General features: G+C 33.7%; 1 protein-coding gene across 2 annotated transcripts in view; it reads left to right on the top strand.

Annotated features, from left to right (window-relative positions):
• The window catches only part of PRKAR2B_1 (cAMP-dependent protein kinase type II-beta regulatory subunit), a 106,596-nt gene extending 85,723 nt beyond the window's left edge, over positions 1-20,873 (top strand). The window contains exons 5-9 of one of the 2 annotated variants that reach the window (XM_051214246.1): positions 2,453-2,861; positions 4,293-4,344; positions 8,192-8,260; positions 14,279-15,212; positions 17,672-20,873. In XM_051214246.1, the coding sequence (XP_051067397.1) occupies positions 2,453-2,861; positions 4,293-4,344; positions 8,192-8,260; positions 14,279-14,421 (673 nt within the window). In that variant the 3' untranslated portion in view covers positions 14,422-15,212; positions 17,672-20,873. Of the gene's footprint in view, positions 1-2,452; positions 2,862-4,292 lie in introns of both variants that reach the window. The other variant, XM_051214245.1, reaches the window with a different exon arrangement.
• Positions 20,874-23,649: the final 2,776 nt, after the last annotated feature.

Here is a 23,649-nt window from a genome sequence, read left to right as displayed (position 1 = left end):
GTAAACAATTATATACATATATAACGAAGTAAATACAATCAAAGGGTAAATTATTCAGTTCTGATTAAACATAAAACAAAGAAAATTCTTTTCAATAAAATTCTCTTTACGCTTTTTGAGATGATGGCGAAGATTTATTGTTCAGGTGGATGATTTTGATGTGGAGTTTTGTCCTCTGAGTTGAATGGTTTGGTGGTGAAAATTGGATCATTCTTCTGAATGATATCATCAGAACAACTTCAGGTAGAAGTGAAGTTTGTGCTTGTTGTGATGTTGTTCAGAAGAACGATGAAAGCTTCACGACCAAACCATCCAGCTTAGAGAACAAAACTCCATCAAAATATTTACGCTTTGTTTTAACATGAAATGATGTTGATTTGTAAATTTAAAGACTTTAGACCAAGTAAAGTTATTTACTATATGATTTGATATAAAATGATTGTTTTCGGTAACTTATATTTGTTTATCAATACTTTAATCAATGATTAGGGATAGCTCTAATAAGATATGAATTATCTAATAATCACTAACTTGAAATCGAACAAGCCGAACAAAGCAAATACATAGCTTCACTTTATTACATTCGTTTATTGATTAGCTTATGACAGATAGAACTAATTAGAGCAATAGGAAATGGGCTATCATATTCCGTAGCACTTTTCAAACAAGTTTTTTACAAAGGAAAGGCTATGGATATCGGAGTCTGTAACCGTCGTCTTAGTATTGAAAAGAAATTTATAATACTTCTTTAACTTTCTAGAACACAGAAAGCTTTATAAACAACGTTGCTTAATTTCAGTCCTTCGCCATATTCTCTTCTTCACTATTCAGGTATTTAAACATTGATTATTTACACAGTTCATATGTCAGTATTAAGCAACTTCTAACGGTCATTCTTTCTAAGATTTCTTCTCGTGTTTCACCTTAATTCGAATATTCGATCATGTTTGTCATACTGTTATCACGATTTTTACTACTACTACTACTACTACTACTACTACTACTACTACTACTACTACTACTACTACTACTACTACTATTATTATTATTATTATTATTATTATTATTATTACTCACACTACTACTGATATCTAACCGTAAATCTCCATCAGCTGAAGTGTTTGGAGTATGTGTTATGTATGCCCTACCGGAATCTACCTCAACTGGCGATTTTTATTCGGCGGCGGAATAGACTGAACGGCCGAGATGGTAACAATAAGACATGGCATCAGTTCATGAAGTTATTGATTGTTTTTCTGAGCTACTTATATAAGTGTACACTACTTGATTAAAGACTTTGAGTGATTTGTCTCAGAAATGTTCTCAGCTGCATAGGTAAATTCACTCTGTATCTTTTTCTTAGATCCTAAACCTCTCAATTATTCATAGATTCATATTTCTTTCTTCAATCAAATCAGTCCCTATTCTTTTCTGTTGTCGTTAATACTGCTACTGCTTATACGACCCTGGCATTTCGTTGTGCTAATATGGAAGGACAAACTGACTTACTTACTTACTTACTTACACCTGTTACTCCTCGTGAAGGAGCATAGGTCGCTCACCAGCATTCTCCATCCAACCCTGTCCTGGGCAATCCTTTCCAGCTCCTTCCAGTTGTAATTCATCCTTTTCATATCTGCTTCTATTATCCGACGTAGCGTGTTCTTTGGCCTTCCTCTTTTCCGCTTAACTTCAGGATTCCAAGTTAGAGCTTGCCTCGTGATGCAGTTTGACGATTTGCGTAATGTATATCCTATCCATTTCCATCGTCTTTTCCTAATTTCCTCTTCAGCTGGAAGTTGGTTTGTTCTCTCCCACAGAAGGCTATTGCTGATGGTATCCGGCCAATGGATGTTGAGTATCTTGCGTAGACAGCTATTTATAAATACTTGTACTTTCTTGATTGTGGTTGTTGTAGTTCTCCAAGTTTCAGCTCCATACAGTAGAATTGCCTTGACGTTCGTATTGAAGATTCTCACTTTGATATTGGTTGAAAGTTGTTTTGAGTTCCATATGTTCTTCAATTGTAGGAATGCGGCCCTTGCTTTGCCAATCCTCGCCTTTACGTCTGCATCTGAACCTCCATGTCTATCGACGATGCTTCCCAGATATGTGAAGGATTCTACATCTTCCAGAGTTTCGCCATCAAGGGTGATTGGATTGCTGTTCTCCGCTTTGAATTTGAGGACCTTGGTTTTCCCGTATATGTCCAAGATTCTATGCTGCATATGACTGACTGTATACAGGAGTAAAACCTTATGAAGATCCAACTGAATATAATCATATTCTTACATTTGCTTTATCCTAACTTAACTACTGGGAAATTTTAATATTTTGAAATAAAATACTTGCATTAGTACAACAGAAATACTGTAGTCTTATATTTCTTACAACTTATATGGATTATTCATATTACAATGTATTACATATTTAATATTTTTATATACTGTAGAGGCACCTATGATATATATGTTAAACAGAATCAGTCAACTGAAGAGAAAATTGGTGAAAAAGTTGGATCATACAATGGTCATGGTTCATTTGGTGAACTTGCTTTAATGTATAATACATCACGAGCTGCTTCTATAATAGCTACTACAGATGGTATACTATGGCTTATGGATAGAAATACTTTTCGACGTATTGTTCTTAAAGCAGCCTTTCATAAACGTCAAACATATGTAGAATTGCTTGAGGATATTCCATTACTTAAAGAATTAAGTAGTTATGAACGTACAAATGTTGCTGATGCTCTACAATCTAGAGTATATCAAGATGGATCAACTATTATATCTCAAGGTGAAACTGGCAAAGAAATGTTTATTATTCAATCGGGAACTGTAAGAATAAGTGTAAAAGAGGTAAGGTTGAATAATGTTTAATGTAAATATGATCATACAATAACTGTAAAAAATTACATCAGTTTCCTTAGTACTGACTTTATAACCAAAAAAACTAATCATTCGAAGAAAGTAACTTGTTTGTCAAGAACAGATTTATGTTTTTGTGGCCCTGGATCTGACTCCAATTAGATCAAACGAATGAACGTTATTGAATGATTGCTGTCGAAATATACATCCTGACTATTCTCGTATATTTTTATCGACTTAGATTGCATTGGTGAATAACGGAATTAAATAAGTCAAATACGAGGATGGATATTTGAATACGTATATTTTGTAAACTCATTGATTTTAACAGACAATCAGAGAATCGCAGCGAATGAAGCGAAGAAGAGAGAGCGAAGCAAAACAAACAGACGCACGGTGGAGAAGACGTGTAAACCAACTGCATTTATTCGTCACACAAAAATAGGCTACAGACATATGATGAGTAAGGCAATTAACTAGCACACATACGATCATATAAATACAATCAAGGTTAATAAGCGAATAATTGACAAGGCTAAAATGTGACTCATTAGGAATGAATAAATTGATCTGTTTGGAAGCTAGAATAAGTTATATGCGCTTAACATAGGAACTGATACTACAATGTACTCGACTTTGAGCCACATAAGGGTTCATGACGTTATCTGGCTGCTTAGATCAAAGTTGAGCGAGGTTGGCACCTGTAATTTCTTGCTAGAAAGGGAAGATGTTAACCCATCTGTCCACGTTGTAATCTCTGTCCTCAAGTTGAATACACGGTTGTTGTTTTTTTCAGATAAATTCAGGCCACATCTCATATCAAAAACACAACTACAATTTGCATAAATTGTAAATAACTAAATGTCTAAAGTTAGTATACATGTGACACAGTTCGGATTCTTCCTAGTATAGTGTAACCTTAAAATTTTGACCATTACATCCTTATACTAAGATCTACATTAGCGTTATTTTTGTGTATACTTGGAAGCATGCATAGCACGAAGTTTGGAATCATTTCCAACTCTATAATGTTGAATTATTTCAAAGAATTGATACTTAAATAAAGAAATATCACTTCAGATAACTTCCTATATCATAATACAGCTCATTTGATGTTAAACCTCCCATTCTGTTATATTATTGGACATTGTTGGTTAGATTGAATCTTCCCTTCTCAAATAAACATTAATTCACCTAATGACACTTATAAGCTTGAATATTCAAACTATTAAGATATTAATCTATGGTTATTTAGAAAATCCAAAAGTGCCTACTGAATACTAAAATATCAGTAGTAAATACAATATAATTACCTTAATTAAATTATCCAAATTACGTAAATTTAGTTGATTGATAGAAAAACAAGTTTAAATAAGTTTTTGTATTTATTAAATAAAGTTTACTTTATGATTTCTACTATAGAATTCAAAAGAAGTGGAATTGAGTCGAGTTGGTAAAGGTGCTTATTTCGGAGGTATGATACATTATTATTATTATTAATGACCCTATTCAATATTATAGTTTTCGGTACGGTGTGGAATTCGCAGCATAAAGTACTTCAACAAGTTTCCGTTTTTTATTTCGTGATCGATATTGACGATAAATATTGAGTGATCATCAGTTAAGTGTTATCAGTTCAAAGATCGGCATCTGAATAATGTACAATGCTCTTCAACGCATATTGTCAGACACCAAAATGTCTGTGATTATACTTTTTTGTAACTTGTATAGAGAAAGGTCGTATACTTTTGATGGACGCTCCTGAATAGGTTATGCAACTACTAGATATAATGATGTGTTAAAACAAACGAAAAGAACATAGAACTTGTTGAAATATTCTGATGGAAGGAACAGGTAGCCGAAATATTCCAGCAGACCGCCAACCTCCGTACCGTTATTGGATATAAATATAAACGTGCCATATGAAGTAGTTTCATGTTAAAAAAAGAGAAATCGGATATAGTTATATAATAGTTGATAGTTGAATAGACGTTAGAAATAAACAACTGACATTCTTTGAGATGAGAACTATTTGTACGAATATAACGATTATTATAGTTTAAATGATAAAATTATTTTCGTTAGATAACGACTGAAAATCAGCAAACGTTGGATGGTTGTTTCGTGTTAATATACAACTTTCTAACAGTATGAATTTACAACGTCACTAATAATTAAGCCCAGTACCCTCGATTTTGAAATAAATGTTTAGAATAAATGTTAATGAGTCAGTGTCCGATGGACGTACATGTTTAACTTTAATGAACTCAATCATTTTCTATTGTCTGATGTGAATAACTATTTTATGCTTGAAATGTCTGAACTTCACAAATCACGTCTTCTTATCAGAATTTCTGAGATTACCTGTCAAAGTTAGTTACTAGTTCTCATAATAATGTATGTCTTTAAATGCAAATACATATTCTCATTCATTGAAATCCCTTAGAGGATAGTTGAAAACCTACAATTCTAGATAGTTTTTCTTTTTCTTTTCAATTTGAAACTCTTTATCACTATGTATACATTATGTTTCATGTAATAGTAAATGGTGTTACTGAATAATGTTGACAGTAAAACATTAATTCATTCATAACAGTGATTAACCATTGTATAATATGATGAATTAGATGAAATCAAAAATGTCAACTTCTGGATTTTAATTCACTAAACCGAAGATAATCTTACGTGATCATTTCAATCTTATATAAGATTGTGAATGTTAAGATAGCTGTCCATTGTCTATTAGTTCTCCATGTGATGTTAATTTTTCACAAACTTCATCTTCAGAAGAAATAAACAATTATTTTTTGAAAAAAATTTACTTACTTACTTACGCCTGTTACTCCTAATAGAACATAGGCCGCCAACCAGCATTCTCCAACCCACCCTGTCCTGGGTCTTCCTTTACAGTTCTATCCAATTCTGGTTTATTCTTCTCATGTCTATTTCAATTTCTCAGCGTATTGTGTTCTTCGGTCTTCCTCTTTTCCTTTGGCCTTGAGGATTCCATGTGAGGGCTTGTCTTGTGACGCAGTTGGGTGCTCTCCTCAGTGCGCGTCCTATCCACGTCCAGCGCCTCTTCCTGATTCCTTCCTCCACTGGGATCTGGTTTGTTCTCTCCCATAGTGTCTGGCCAACGGATCCGAAGTATTTTGCGTAGACAATTGTTAATAAACACCTGTATCTTCTGGATGATGGCTCTCGTAGTTCTCCAGGTTTCTGCCCTATACAGTAGAACTGTCTTGACATATGTATGGAAAATCCTGACCTTGGTGTTGGTCGACAATTGTTTTGAGTTCCAGATGTTCTTCAGCTATAAATATGTTACTCTTGCTTTGCCCGATCCATGCCTTCACATCCGCATCAGATCCACCATGTTCACCAATCATGCTACCCATTTCTAAAAAAAGTAGACAAACATTATTTGACATTATCTGTTCTATACAAACAAATCAGTTTTTATCAGTTATAAAATATACAACAACAATTCAATTCATACAAATAAATACTAAAAATAACAATCTAGTTAGACTAGGTCAATGGAAAAGATAAGGCTAATTCAAAAACAAAAAGTCGGTGTAAACAGTTATGTATTTCCTTTTAATTATGTATATTTATTTAAGATCTTTATTATGAATTATTTATGTGTTATGTCAAATTTGATTGATTAACCTTTTATCTAAGTAAATAAACATTTGGTATAAGCATCTATAGAATAGTAAGTTTTTAAGTTGAAAATATTTACTTAGACCTTCATGGAAAAATATAACAAACTTGATAAGTGATTATATAAGCTAATTTAACTTCAATTCATTTGGTATTGTGTTGTTGTGAACCACCTCGATATTGCTCTGAATCACAAGCTTTATAAGCAAAGATGAATAATAACTAACAGTGATGGAATCCAAGACGCGTGTTTCGTTCTATTTTGGACTCATCAGCTGGATTTACCTGCTCCCTACAATTGATGTTCATCCAACTGAAGAGTCTCAAATAAGATGAAACTCGCGTCCTAGATTTCATTGCTAACCACTGTCCATCTGCGTTAAGCTATACTTACTTAATTACTTACGCCTGTCACCTCTCATGGAGGAGCATAGGCATTCTCCATCCAACTCTGTCCTGGTCAATCCTTTCCAGTTCTTTCCTGTTGCTATTCGACCTATTCATATCTGCTTCCGATTCCTGACTCAGTGTGTTCTTTGACCTTCCTTTTTTTGTTTCCCTTCAGGATTCCAAGTTAGTGCTTACCTCATGATACGTGCTAAGTCATACTATAGTTAAATATTTAAAACGTAGATATATAAACAAATAATATTGTATTCAATAAATTACTTCCAAGTTATGTAATTATATAATCAAATTAATAATCCCAAAAGTAATCAGGTTTAAGACAAGTACAATGTTTAAAATGATAGAAATGTGAATTTAGGATTGTTGGTAGAATAAAATGACATTATCAGCGAGAGACTGATGAACCTGGGTTCGAATCTCGCGGGGGGGGCGGAATCGTAGACGCGCACTGCCGAGGAGTCTCACAGTGGGACGAAACGTTAGTCCGGTACTTCTAGGTCTTCCACGGTGGTCTAGCTTCAATTGACTCATGATCTCAACCATTGGAATCACTATAATATCCACAAAACCCCTTCTGATATGAATCACGTAATAATTTACTGGTTGACTTCACCCCAACACGGGACTCCTGAGCAGTGTGTATCCACGATTCAAACCCAGAACATGAGGCCTCGCGCGCGAACGCTTAACTTTTACATCACTGAGCCGACATCCAACGGTGTTAATGTCTAACTTCAATGAATCCACTAAATTGTGCGACCGTCCACGATTGTCTTCAGTGAGTAACTGCCTCACAGCAGACACAGTTTGATTCCATAGGTCAAGTCTATTCACTAGAACTCCAAGAAATACATCTTGAAGCCAGGTACTAGTGAGCACATGATGATTATTTCCAGAATGAGGGTTTTTGGAAATTGTAGTAATTTAGTGGTTGAATGCATGAGTCGATAATTACGCAATAGATGAATCATTCGAAAACTGTTAAATGTTTATTAAGACAACATAATTCATTTATGTCAGTATGTTAGATTTTATTAATTTTCATACTGTCATTATCTCAGATGACTTCCTCCAAATATAAATCTGATTTTGAATGACCTTAAACATGAAGACTACGAATATTTGCATGTAATTAACATCTAGATTTTACCACTCATGTTGTCCAAGAATATAACTTATGAAGTAAGTAATTCACTAAATGAAATAACTACCATAAATCTTTTCTCTATTTTCATTAAATTTTCAAGAATTGGCATTAATTACCAAACGACCTAGAGCTGCTTCAGCTTATGCTGTAGGTGAGACTAAATTAGCTGGTAAGTGTCTACTGATTCAACGTTGTGTTTTTTTAACTGTTATCTATATATATTCTGTAATTCATTTATACTGACTGTTTGTATCTTTCCCATGGTGCTTAAGAATGCAGTTGATCAGGCTCTTTTTGGCAAATGTGTATACTGTTCGGATTGCATCAATAACACCGTTAAGCCACAAGTAATCGATTCAATGAAGTAAGATGGTGACTTGTAGTGGAATCGAAGACGTACATTTTGAACTAGTATATCCAACTGGCGAGTTCCAAATGGGATAGAAAGTGCGTCTTGGATTTCAATGCTAGTCATCACCCAACTATCATTTATAATTGTTTATTTTGTTACTTTATTAATTATGTTCGTATTTCAATAATTGAGATTATGTGTCGACTGAAGCTGGATCATTATGTAAAACCTGGAAGCACTGGATGGGCGTTTCGTCCTGTTGTGCAACTCCTCAGCATATTCATAGTGTTGTGTAAACAACAGAAAACTGTTTTACAAAAAATACTTATTGAAATACAATCTGATTTAATTATGATTAGATGTAACTAACAATTGTTCTGAAAACTTTCTAGCTCAGAAAGCGAAAACTCGCCTAAATCATCCACTTGAGCTACATACCTTTTCCATATTAGTTCAATTTGTTAACAAGTCTTTCAGTAAATGGAATATACCCATTACGACATTAAATAAGAAAGATAGGTTCAACGATGAATTCCCGTTTCGGCGAATTCATTTTCAAAGCTGTACAATCACAAATAGATATACCTATCTTTTTTCAGGATGATAGTAATTACAATAATAATGATAATAAACTTCTGTTAGACATGGTGACAGTGAGGTAGAATAAACAAAGGTGTTAAAAAAATTTTTTAAACAGGGAAACTAATAATCGTTTGATTGTTAAGGGTTTAGATTCTTCTCAAAAGATACATAAATTATGATTGGGAAAGGATAGCTCAGGATGATAAGATAAAATGTTGAAATTGAGATGAAATGTAATCAGGAGGATCGTAGAAACAGAAAGAAACCAGTTGGGTGTAGAAGATTTAAGGAGAAGATAGAAGGGGAAGCAGATAGCTATAAAGGAATAACAGTATGAAAAAAATTATAAGACATGAAGTCCATGGTAGAAGAACAAGTTGTACCAATCTCTTTTATGGATACACAATTCTGGTTTTTCCAGATATATGACTATTGCTTTGGCAATGCTAAAAAGATGAGATCTAATTTTCTTTGGAAATCTTCTACTTACTTTGTAGATGACTTTGAACGCAGGGTCTGTCTTGATTGAGTGACCTGTGTTAACAATGTTTTTGATTATTGAACTTCATATTGAGTCGTTTCCTCTTCTTTGTGGCCACGCCGGATAATGTTCTTGAATTCTTTTGGATAAACTACGCATCGAACGACCTATATACCTGGCTCCACATGAGCACGTAAAATGGTAAATGCACATTGAGTTTGATAGATGAGATAATTTATCCTTGAGATTATTGGTGAACAATGATCGGCTGAAGAATACTATTCAGAACGTGGCTGAGAAGAGCGTTCTTTCTAAAGAATCAGAAATTCTGCTCTTTAAGACGTATCTGTCTCTATCCCCCTTAGAGCCGATGTTCGTGTATAATGTTTTCTTTTTGACTGAAGTTATTTGTGTTGTTGACGGTTTCGGTTTGATGTTCTGATCAATTAATATCGAAGAATACGCGTTTTTGATAAGTATCTCCCTCAAGAGGCTCAGTTCGTCGTCTATGACTTCGGGACTACAAATTCTTTGTATTCGCGTGGCGAGTAATATTATTAAGTTTCTCTTTCGACTAATGGGAACCCAATTGTGGAAACTTGTTAGTCGGACATTCCACATGGGTTTCCTGTAGATAGATCTTTTTAGAGTTTAACCTAGTTTTCTTGTCATTTCCACATCAAAAATGTGAATATTTTGTTTGTTTCCAACTTCAAGTGTGAAATTTATATCTGGGTAATTGTTATTAAATGTCGTTATAAAATGACTCAAATCATATTTGTTGTCACAAATGATAAAGATATCATCTACATACCTTTTATACAAGTGGAAGTTTCCTATAGTCGTTTTAAGGTGGTTGTTTTCTAAACTGGCCATGAAGCAATCTATTAGTAATGAACCAACACGGGATCCCATTGCTATGCCATCATCTTGTCTATGAATTACGTCGCTGAATATAAACTGTACATTGCAAGTGCAACGTAGTAATAGTTCCTTCAAATAAACTTCCGGTATTCCGATGCTTATCGCATTGTTATTTTCACAGTTGCAGATAAAACTTATGGTCTTCTTGAATGAAACATTAGTGAATAATGATTCGACATTAGAGATAGCATAATTTTGTCATTTACATCCACTTCTTTTATGTGTTCAATGAATTAAAAAGTATCATGTACAGAGTGTCTACAAATGCATTTTCTTACGGGTTCTAGGTGGTCTGCCAGCCACTTTGCCATAGAGTGGTGAGGGGATCCGGACATATCAATAATTGGTCTGAGATGTAAGCCAGGTTCGTGTATTTATGGCAGACCATATAATCGCGGTATAATTGATATTGTTGGTTTTATGTGCTCAAAGATATGTTCATCGATTGATTGATCATTTTTTTATTCTCTTAAGAACTCCAATCAGTTGCTTTGCTATTATTTCAGTCTTGTTTTTCTCATTGATTGGTATGGAGAATTCGGTGTCATTCGATAATAACTTCGTCATTTTTTCAACATAAATCTTTAGGTCTAGAAGCACTAAACTCACACTTTTACCTGAACGTGTTATAATCAAGTCATTAGTGTTTCTAAGCTATTTTAACTGATTACTATCTTTCGATGGAAATTTAAGCCATTAAAAATTAAACGATTATTAGTTTCCCTGTTCAGAAACTTTTTTTTAATAACTTTGTTTATTCTACCTCAATGTCACCATGTCCAACAAAAGTTTATTATCATTATTATTGTAATTATTATTATCCTGAGAAAAGGTAGGTATATATATTTGCGATTGTATAGCTTTGAAAATGAACTCACCGAAAAGAGAACTCTTCGTTGAATCTATCTTTCTTAGTTAATGTCTTAATAGGTGTATTCCGTTTAGTAAAGAAACAGAAATAAACCAGTGGGAGTGTAGAAAGTTTAAGGAGAAGATAGAAAGGGATGCAGTTGACTATAAAGGAAGTAGAGTATGAAGAAAAAAAAGAACAAGGAAGAAAAATTATGAGACATTAAGACCATAGTAGAAGAAGAGGTTGTACCAATCTCTTTTATGGGCACATTAATCGGCAGTCTTTCTATGAACTGTGTCTTTAAAGTATCAAATTGTTATTTTGAAGTGGATAAACAGACATTTTTTCATGGGTTTGTTCTTACGGAAATTGTTCGCTTATTGAAATGTACAAATAAAATAAGGTATAGATTTTGAGATGGTGAAGATTTGTAGCTCAGGTGGATGAGTTTGTTGAAGTTTTGTTCTCTGAGCTGGATAGTTTGATGGTGTTTTACGAATGTGTCGTCCACATAAAGAATCCTAATTTTTGGCTTAATCACTGACAAGATCGAGGCTTCTAGTCTCTGCATCATTGCTTCTGAGATAATTCCTGATATTAGTGATCCCATCGGTGTCCCTTGTGTTCGTTCATAGATTTTGTTGTTGAATTGAAAATATGTTGTTAAGCATAAATCGATGAATTCTAATAATTTTTGACTTTGAAGCATCGTGTACTTTGCAAAATTTGCGTCATTGATTGAGAAGTAGGGACAGAATTTCCTTTGCTAATCTTGATTCAACTGAGGTGAATAATGCTGTTACATCGAAGGATATCATCAGTTCGTTATCGACCAAACCATCCAGCTTATAGCATCTCATGGGCAATTGAGTTTGTTCTCATTCAATTCAGCTAAACACTTTTGTTAACTTATTTAGCGGACAAAGTCATCCTTACTATAACAACTTATTGTACCTTTATTATTGTTGTGCTTGTATGAAATATGTATGCTAGCTTTATCATTAGCTGCTTAACTGATTCGATGATCCATTCATGTCCCTATATATATAAACCTACATACTCTACTCTATCGGTACGCTGACTCATTCATTTGCCTCTGCTTTGTAGCCTGAGTTATCTGCTAATAAAACTGTAGTCACTGGTTCCTTTTGCCTTCTGATTTCAAACACCGTTGAGGATTATATGATAACGATTACGAGGGTGGTTGGTCAACGAAGCACAGCCACTACAAGCTCAGAGAACAAAAATTCCACTAAAAAGGCATAGATTTTCCATATAGTTGTATTTTTAAATGATGTTTATACTAATTGAAGAATATTTTTGAAATACTACTGTTCTTCAGATTCATTAAGTAATATTATTCAACATTTAGCCAAAAAAACAAAACATATTTCTTCTTTTAAGAATAAGTATACTTCAGTTTTTTTTTCAACTAGAATAAGAACTAGAGATCTAACTAAATGACATGAAAAGGTATATCCTACGCATTATACATGTTCTCTACTTTCCGCCCATTAACTACTCAATGGCTAGTAATTATGTCTGATTAAAAGATATTTCAATTACATACAAATAAACATGTCCGAATTATAGTAAAGAAGATCTGGTTCAATTATGGATATACGTTTAAGATTGAATTCAATCTATATTCATTAGAACTTTGCATTGAATTATTTCACTGACTTCATTTACATTCATTCAATCTTTCCATTTAAGTAATACATTAAATCAAACATAAAATACAATTTTTTCAACTGATATTGAGTACAGGATTGTTATAATTAAAGGTAAAATAAGAATGAAACTGATTACAACAGTATTCTTTATTATAAGCAAAGATGGATAGTGGCTAGCAGTGGAATCCAGGACGCGCGTTTCGTCCTACTTGGGACTCGTCAGCTGGATGTACCTGCATCTCAGGGTTGATGTTCACTCTAAGACTCAAACCCAGTACCGTTCGCTTCAAACGCCATTGTGTTATGGTTTTTTTTTCTACTATTGATATTTGAGACAGAATGAAATCAATGAATCATTCGATATGTTCTCTTATGTTACATGTTTTACTATTTTTCTAGACAGTGGTTTTTAATGCGATCTAAAAAGTCCGTTTAACCTTACCTAAGATTCATTAGACGGATATAATTAGATACTAGTGTTGATAATCACACGGAGATATCAAACAAGTTTCTGTTAATTTGAACGTTAATATGCCATCTAATAAATAACTAAGCCGCGATAATCATTATCTTATTCAATGGATATGATAATAATTATTAATAACAGAGTATGTTTTTTGTTGTTGTGAAAACTTAAGATAAACATCAACAGTGGGATCCCGCGAGCGGGATCGTGGATGCGCACTGCTGAGGAGTCCCACAATAGGACAAAACGGCCGTCCAGTGCTTCCAGGTTTTCAATTGTGGTGGTCTAACATCAATCGGTTCACGATCTCAATCAAAAACATAAAATAAAACAGATTAGACTATAACCCAACATTAGAAAATGTAATGCAGTTATTCAGTTTTTTTAAATCATACTACTCCCTTCTGATATGAATCAACATATGCTCACTAGTGACTGGTTTCAAGAGGTATATCCTGGAATTCTAGTGAGAAGCAGTAACCAGTGGAGTTCAACTAGGTCTGTTGTGAGTTAGTAACTCACTGAAGACAATGATGGATGTGTTGCTTAATTTCGCGAATCAGTTGAAGTTAGACAATAACACCGTTGGATGCCGGCCGACCCAGTAGTCTAGTGGTTAAGTGCTCGCGCGCGAGACTGATAGATCCTGGGTTCATATCTCGCTAGGAGGGGTCATGGATGTGCACTGCTGAGGAGTCCCACAATAGGACAAAACGTCCATCCAGTGCTTCCATGTTTTCCATGGTTGTTTAGCTTCAATTAACTCATGAACTCAACTATTTTTTCAAAAAATACCATTTATAATTTATTGTTTTAATTTGTATACTGTTCTTCTTTGTTTTCTTTTTTCAAGTTTTGGATGTTGCAAGTTTTGAACGTTTAATGGGACCATGTCTTAAAGTTATGCAAAGAAATATTGATACATATGAAAAACAATTAACTGAATTACTTGGAACTAATAATCAATTAAAATTAAATGAATTTAGATCAAAATAATTTAATTCTATAGAAATAAATAAAAAAAACTTTTTCTTTCTTTCTTTTTCGTTGTTGTTGTTGTTTTTGTCGTTGCTACTATCGTTTTCTTTTTCAGTGTTCAATCAAAACCCAAGATGACTATTTTAAACAAATGATCTTTCTATATATATACATACATTTATGAAAAAAAGTATTCTGTTTATATATTACCAGTTCATTTTGTCAATTTAATGTTTACATTTCAGATTCTTCTTGTTTGTTTGTTTGTTTTTTTGTTTTTTCTAAGTGAATATAAACGTCAGTACAATGTTTAGTTTATTACGTAACATCGATAAGGTTATTCATAGATATATTGATGATAGTATCATCATAATAGTATATATATGATTTTCTACGGTGAGTTGAACGTTCATCTTGAGTTGCCACCCCAACAACAACAAAAAAGATACATATTACGTAATACCATTCACATATGAAATCGAAAGTGATTATCATTGATTATTGGATATAAATCTTCTTTTATGAAAAGAAGAAAACAACGAAAAAAAGAACAGCCAGAATTCATTTTCATTTAAGAATATTTTTTAAACGCTACAAATGTGTTATTCTTTCTTTCTTTCTTTTTTTCTTTCTCTCTCTTTTTTTAATCATAACAATCAATATTGTAATAAAGTAAAGAAAACAAAAAAAAGACAAGACAAGGTGAGTTACAGTCAAAATGTGTGAAAGAAGAAAAAGGAAAGAAATTTGTGCATTTCCATTTTTCATTCTTGTATTAAGAAATAAAAAAGCGATAGAAAAGAAAACAGGTTTGCTTCTCTTATTTGATTTATTAATGTCTAGTATTGTAGTGATATTTTGATTATCAGAGAAGGGTTTTTGTAGACATTATGATCATATTAATAGTTGAATTCATCAGTTAATTAAAGCTAGACCGCCATGGAAAACCTGGAAGTATTGGACGGTCGTTTCCTTCTAGTGTGTGGCTCCTTAACAGTGCGTATCCATGATCACGTCCTGCGAGATTTTAAACCCAGGACCTATTAGTTTCTTTAAACCAATGAGCCGGCTGACATCTAACGGTGTTGATGTCTAACTTCAACTAATCCACAAAATTGAGCCACTGTCGCGTGATGGGATGGTGGGTACGCGCTGCTGAGGAGTACCATATTAGGATGAAATGGTCATCCAGTGCTTCCAGGTTTTCCATGATGGTCTAGCTTCAATTAACTCATGAATTCAACTATCAAATAAATAAATTTATTTGTTCGTTTTTTTTAAAGAAAGATAGAGAGAGTGTGTGTTTGGGAAAAGAGTTTCAATGTTTAACAGTTTATCACTGCTTTTTCAATATTTTAATTAAAATAAATGTCAAATTACTTAATTGCTCACGCCTAATTCTTCCCTCATGGGGGAGCATAGGCCGCTCACTAAGATTCTCCATCCAACTCTGTCCTGGAAAATGGAAAATGCATTCATATAGATAGTTTTAATTAATAAAGAATAGGATTATAAGAAAAGATGGATAGTGGGTAGCAGTGGAATCCAGAGAGCGCGTTCCGTCCTATTCGTGACTGGTCAGCTGGATGTACTTGCATCTTGGAGTTGATGTTCGCTCTGGGACTCGTAACCTCTACCGTTCGCTTCAAACGCCATTACGTTATCCACTAACCTACTGCTAGCCAGTATTCATTTTTGTTTATAATGCCTGTAATTTAAGGTAATATCGGGACAATGCGCAAAGTACGCACATATGCCAATAAGAGATTGATCAATTGCAGTCCTGAACATCAATGGAAATATTCAACTAAGTAATACCAGGTGGATCTAAAGAAAAGAGTTGTTTGAGATTAATATATGTGTTATGTCCCGACAAGAATAATGAATGGTAATTTTGGAATCTATTTGTGGACCGATACTGTACGTATATTATCATATAATTGTTAATTAACTAAACTATTCATATTCATGTCTCTCTTATCATAAGCTTTATTTTAACTTATGAACTGTTACTATACGATTTCCATTCTTGAATTATTCCCTGTCTATTAGTTACTGCCTCCCTCATTCACAGTCACATCTGGCTAATTCTTGTACAAATGTTGTTTCATATTTTACCGGTACGTTGTGGTCTGTTTGATTGGTATATAAACTCAATATGTTTGAAATATAGCGATTCGTATCGCAGAGGCTGGGTTAGGTCGAAAGCAGGACCAATCAGGACTCAAGGCTACTCAAACGTGTTTTATGCGTCATTGATCAGATCGATAAACCATTGCTCCCTAATTGGCGGTCACAAAATATAACAATATGTCAAGAATTTATATCAATTAGGGAAGTATTAAAATCTGTTAGAGTAGGCTGAAATACGACATTCTTAACCGCTTCTTAGTCTCTAGAAATGGTCTACTCTTCAATTATAAAACAGAAAATATATGGCGAAACTGATGAAACAAGACATAATTAACAGTCTATATATAAAAGAAAAGAATAGTTATAAGATTATATATAATTTTCAGATTGTAAATGCTCCTATGAAATTCTTATTTATGTATTTCAAAACATAAATATTGATAATAATGGGCACCAAATACATATGCGCCATACAAGTCGCTTGATATGTGTGTGGGCTGTGATTTTGCCCGAGTGTCCAGACCAAAGCAGGTGGTTTTCATCTGAGGCCACATCTCGAGCCTTTGAACTAAAGGTCTAGTCCACAAGACAGTGAAGCAACTTCAGGTGATGCAGTCACATGTTAACCGGTGGCCGAAAATTAGTTCATACGCCATTTGTTCCCTCAGGATACTGGAGCCCATGTTCACCATTGGTTTGGAATCAGGGTTTTCCAACTCCCCTGCGTGGATTCACCGTGTCCATTGGCCCGGTTAAAGCGCCGGACATTCACTTTTCGTCCTCTCATTTTCGTAAACAACACCCTCGCCACGGGAAGGCAGTGAGTAGGGCTTCCCTGTCAGTAGCTGTATTTGTGTGGCTATGTGAAAGCATTTCGAGAAGAAGAGCTGACTCTCCTTACCCTCGGCCGTATAAGGGTATTTTGGGGCTATAAATCTGTACAATTGATAATATATTCGATAATTGTCTAATCAGGATACTGAAACAGAAACTAATAGTCTAGTAAGTTTTAAGTTAAGTATTTTCATTTATATGAAGTGGGTTAGATAGTAGATTTACGAATTACTTTCTATTTAAATTGATTAATCTTGTTGATTAGTAGACAACCCATTTATTAACATATCTCCATTTTCAGCATGGAGTTGTGGAGATTATTAAGTTTTTGATTGAGAACATGAATCGATGAATGTTAAACCAACCGTTCACCTAAGATAAATGAAAACTGTGAGAAGTCAGTAACAACTGGATACTGAACAACAGAAGAACAAATAAATAAATTAGAAACATATGCTAATGCTGCATTCAACAACTCAACCCTGAACTGCTGAATTACTAAAACTTCTGCAAACGTACACGTTTTTCGACTCACGCTCTTTTTAACCCCGCTTGTTTATTTAATATGGATTATTTTTCATTGTTTTTTGCTTCAAACATACTACTTATATTCCATAAATACATACTACTTTTAATAAAAATAATAAAAGAACCAAAATCTATGTATCCCTTTTCTATTCCTTCATCAACTAAATTGATAAAAGATAGAACAAGTAAATTGTAAGTAATAAACATATTTTTCTACTACCAAATGTCCTTATACCTATAATAACACTAACCTTGACGACGATAACAACAACAGCAACAACTCAAAAAGAAACTAATGATTTCCTTTTGTCTTTAATTAAAATCACTTGTCAAAATGAAATTCTCAATGGATCATTAATAACTAGGTAAATATATGAATCATAATAATTCCAAACTGTCATTGTAACAAATGTGTTACAGGGAATCATGACGACAGAAATAAGCGGATAGATAAATGTTAACGTGTACACACGCACATACATACACAATTGAGTAATTATTTATATAAACACACACACACATACACACGGGTATGTAGGTGAGTGTGTATGTGTGTTTTGTACACAAACAAAGGTACTGACAATCCATGAAATATAGCTCGATGATTTTTTTTCTTTACATTCGAAGGTATTTTTCTAATTTCTGTTTTGTTCCTTCCTGTTAGTGTTTATTTAACCTAGATTCTTATCATTTCTTACAGAGTTTATCTTAATCTTAACTTTTTTTAATAGTAGGACACATATGTTCAAGGAGAATGATTGACAATAACCGTTTGGACTCAAGAAAATGAATTTTGAGTACAGTATAGAATTCTTCATACTAATTGTGTAATATTACTGATATGTCTTCTAATTGAACGCTAGATTTGGTTATTAAGCTCTTCTAATAACCCTGGGCCAGATCTACACAACAACTTGAATACGAAAGTAAAAACCCGAAATATGGAAGAAACACTTTACTGCAAAAGTTCGTTTTTGTACGGTTTTTATAATATTTTAAATGGCCTTAGGTTCCCGGAAAATTCTGGAACGCTACTAAACACAGTATCAGTATAGGTAATCATCCAATCAGAAACTCGACATGTGACTTTTCACTTTCTAGATGTTCCTTGTAAAATTCCTTTTGAATGCTGATTGGATAAGATGCTTCTCAGCGTTATCCAAGCATTTGCTGACTTTTTTCGAGTTTTCTGGATCTCTCCAACAATTACAACAAACAACTCTTTAACCCATTTAAATTATAATTATTCAAAAGAAATTCTATAAAAGACTATATGAAATAAGATTCGTAACTGTGAGTTTGCAGTTCAACTATTCTTCAACGTTCAATCCATGTGCAATTTCTAGCATTTATCCGTTCATTTAGTGAGTGAATACTACATATAAAAACATAATTTTCAATGGGGACCTCATTTCAAGCTTTAAATTTCCCTTTATTAGCTTTTTTTATCTGATAAGTTCGAATGTGCTACAGTGTCGTGTTCATAGAAGTATGTAGATAGCTTTAGACGATCGCAATGAAATTCCCAGCGAAAATTACACTTTTAAATATAGCACTTACCTACTAAACAAAAGGGAAAAATGCTCGAAAACATTAGATATATCACTTTTATTTAATACTGTAAAAAGTATAATTATATTCATACAAACTGTATTCAACGGTCAATATCAACCATTCACCTTCTGTCATTTAAGTTCACTGTCATGGTGAAGATTTGTAGCTCAAGTGGATGATTTCGATGAGGTTTTGGTCTCTGAGTTAGATGGTTTGATTGTGCAGTTTTCATCGTTCTTCTGAACGATATTATCAACACAAACTTTTACCTGAAAGCTGCACGACCAAACCATCCAGATCAGAGAACAAAACTTCATCAAAAACAGTTCAGTCAGTTTAGCTGCTTCAAATACTTTTTTTTTCATCTATTATACATATGCGGCTTGAATACCAATACATTTGTCTTTCCTCTTATCAAAGGATAAACAGGAAGGAAGTTGTGCTGATAACTGTACAGTACTTACAATCTCAATTTATACACTCTGTATAAAGAGCGTGTATGTACATACAGTTAACATTTATAATTATTAAGTTCAAACAATTATAATATAGAAATAATAACTGCAATATTTGTACATTTGACAAAGTAGATGAACCAAATATTTAACTAGGCCGCCTGAAACTATGCCCTATTTTCCTTGAACAGAATCCCGAAATGAAATGACCTTTCAACCATTTAATGTGTATATCTTTTATGCTGCGAAAAAACAAAATCTCTGCATAATTTTGATGTTCCGAAGGAACTTAGAAATAACCCTAATAGTAATATTTTATGCATGTTATAATACTGCAGACTAAAATTAAAGATCACAGATTGTATTCTTGTAGTGACGTCGTCTACTATGTTAAGCCCGTAATAACTTATTCTAGCTTTTGGATAGACCAGTTTATTCATCCTTAAGTCACATTTTTACCCTGCCACTTATTAACTTATTAACCTTGACTGTTTTTATGTAACCGTATGTGTATGTATTTTTTTCTACCTTACTCATCAAATGTTTGTAGCTTATTTTTGGTCTGACTATAAATATCGATTCGCGCTTGGCTAAATTGAGTTGGCTCATTCGCCTCCTTCATTGCACGTCACTTTGTTTTGTTTCACGTTCACATCAACGATTGCACGAAATATACATATTCAAAGATCCATTCTCGTATTTAATTTCGTTAATTCCGTTATTCACCAATGCGACTTAAGCCAATGTTTATATAAGAGGATATCTAGGATGTATATTTCGACAGCAATCATTCGACAATGATCATTTGTTCTATCTAACCAGAGTCAGATATTGGGCTACTAAATTCTCTTATACAATTGTAGATGTCCACTTTATTTTTAAATTAGTCATATCTTCATCATACCACAGATAAACTTGATTTATCAGCTGAATGCTTTTGTATTCAAATAATTGTTTACACTGATACTTAATCCATTGTATTTATTACTTTAAATGTTTCTATCATATATTCAATTGGCATACAATGTTAATAGTTTTATTGTGAAGGTATGAATTTCCATCCTTTGAATGATAACAATTAACTTTAAAAGGTTCCGTTTGTATATTAACTCCTTTGTATCTAGATAGTAACAAGATAACATTTCATGGAACTCATATAACTACTAGATTGATCAGTTCAGTCATGAATATTAAAAATACAAAAATTCGAAAACTTGAATTAACAATTCAACAGATAAACAGATAATGGAGATGATTTTCTGTAGTAATTCGTTTCATCAACAGGCATTATAAATTAAATCATCAGCTATAATTGCGACAGTTCAACGATCCTCGAAATCATTTGTTTGCAAATTCTATTTAAAAGAGCTTAGACAAACTGTGGCAGACATAAGGAAAACAGGGACTAATAAGCATATCTAGTGACTGTTTTCCAGAAGGATGGTTAATTTAGAAATTCTGGATAAAGTATAATATACTGAAGGCCTTGAGTTAATTAATCACAATCAAGATAATGTCTCATGTATTTTACATGAAATCTTAAGTAGAGTCTTCAGTCTTCATTAATAAGGATAGGAGGTTTATCGACCTATATTAATCCTTGCAGTTTGTAATACTGTGGAGGTCCAATCTCATTTTGAATATATCAACAAAAGGTGCTAATATTGCGTGTTACGGTAGAGAATTCCAGTAATCCACTACTCAGTGCGAGAAACGAAGCTCTAGACGTAAACGATTTGATCTCGGTTTTTTAAATTTCTTCGAATGTCCTCTCAAATGATCAGTCGTAGACGGAAGTAAAAAAGAAGACATGCTAATACCTTGGTCATCATTCAGTATACGACAAGCCAATGTTAGGTCGTCCCGCATTCTACGGTAAGATAACGGGGATAAGTTAGGGTGTCTCAGTCTATCTTCATAAGAAAGACCAGATAGACCTTTTACCATCTTAGTCCCTCGTCGTTGGACTCTTTCCAGCATATCTGCTTCATACTTGAAACAAGTACTCGCTGACTGAATCCGATATTCCAAATGTGGTTGCACGTTAATCGGGTATAATAATTTAAACGTTTCGTCATCCAAATACTGGAAAGACCTACGAATAGACCATAACACCCTATAGCCTTTCTCAGCAGCAGCCTTACAGTGACTGATGGTTTTGAGATCACTGTTTAATATGACTCCTAAATCTTTATAGTTTCTTACTTTGGGTAGCACGAATTCACATATTGTGTAGTGATACGAATAATCATAGTAATTTAATTGCATCATCACACTCTTATTAGGATTTATCTCTAGTGACCACCTGTCCAACCATGCCACCAATGAGTGATAGATAAATTGTATGTTATAGTTAACTATATAAAAATTAACAATAATTTATTCTTAAAATGCTTGGAATCAATAAAAATACTCGCCATGCAACCAAAATGTGAACTGACAAAACAAACCTGCTCCTAATGCAGATTATGTTTTAAAGTGCCTAATGTAACTCAATCTGTATTCAAATGTTTAATGAAGCTAGACTTCTTGGTTGGAATCCGCGTGACAATCGTAACCAGTGGCTGAAGACTCTTGGTGACATGGCTCAGAATCGATCACAATGGCGTAGGTGTATACACTCTCTGTCTTCCCTTAAACTAAGAGATTAAAATCACTTCATATCTCTCTTTCTACGAACTAATTCTTTCTTCCTGTACTATATCCTTATATGCAATCTTTCCTTCATATATTACCACCACTGAATTAACTACTTCTATGAATTTGGTGTTCATCTTGTTGTGCTAATGAGGTATGACAATTTCGACCCATGCATATATGTGCCTGGTCCTACGTTGTAGCTGACTGACTGACGAGATAATAAACTACCTTTCTAACTCTTACTCCAAATCACAACCTTAATTTCCTAAACTTCGTAAACAGAAGAGTGGCAATGATTACATTGTAGCTGATGTCAGTTCGTGATGAAAACTTCAACTCTAATTTGTAAATTCAACTCAAAACTCTAACCTCACACCTACTACGTAATCGTAACCTCTTTGAATTACAAGGGATGCCATATGCTAAGGAAAACTCCACAATATGATAACCCTAACTCAGAATACTAACCTGACTCATGATATGTAAAAATGACCTTGTTTCTTTACTGTAAAGACTTCAGGGATAAATGTAACTAATAAGACGGTAAGGTTCACTATCATGCAAACTTGAACATGGAATCACAAAATCAACCAGCTCACATACTACTTATAGTCTACTGAAAAAATATTAAATCGTATAAAACTTGATCACCCTTTCTGTCTTCATCAGAACAAATTATTTGTTGAACTTTAACATTTCACTTATCTTAATTCATGTCACAAATCTTGATGGGAAGAAATCCAAGAGAAATTTCGAAATCTTGGATAAAAACAACAACTACAAACAGATGTTATTTAGTGGCTTCAGTCAGTCAGTCAGCTACAACGTAGGACCAGGCACATATATGCATCGGTCCAGGTTGCCATACCGCATTAGCACAGCAGTGTCTGTCATTGAAAGGTGTACCTCAGGAGTACATAAACCTCGTAAAGGCTCTTTACTCGAACACTACCAGTCGAGTCAGAGCTTATGGCAAACTGTCATCTGCTTTTGCAACCTCAAGTGGTGTCCGTCAAGGCTGTCCACTTTCTCTATTTTTGTTTAACTTCATCATAGACCTACTGATGGAAATAACATTCTCTTCGACTGAATTCTCGGGTAT

Source organism: Schistosoma haematobium, chromosome 2 (genome assembly GCF_000699445.3).
Source record: "Schistosoma haematobium chromosome 2, whole genome shotgun sequence".
In the NCBI taxonomy this organism is placed as follows: Eukaryota; Metazoa; Platyhelminthes; class Trematoda; order Strigeidida; family Schistosomatidae; genus Schistosoma; species Schistosoma haematobium.
The sequence above is the reverse complement of the archived record's forward strand: the minus strand, read 5'-3'. Positions and strand labels throughout refer to the sequence as shown.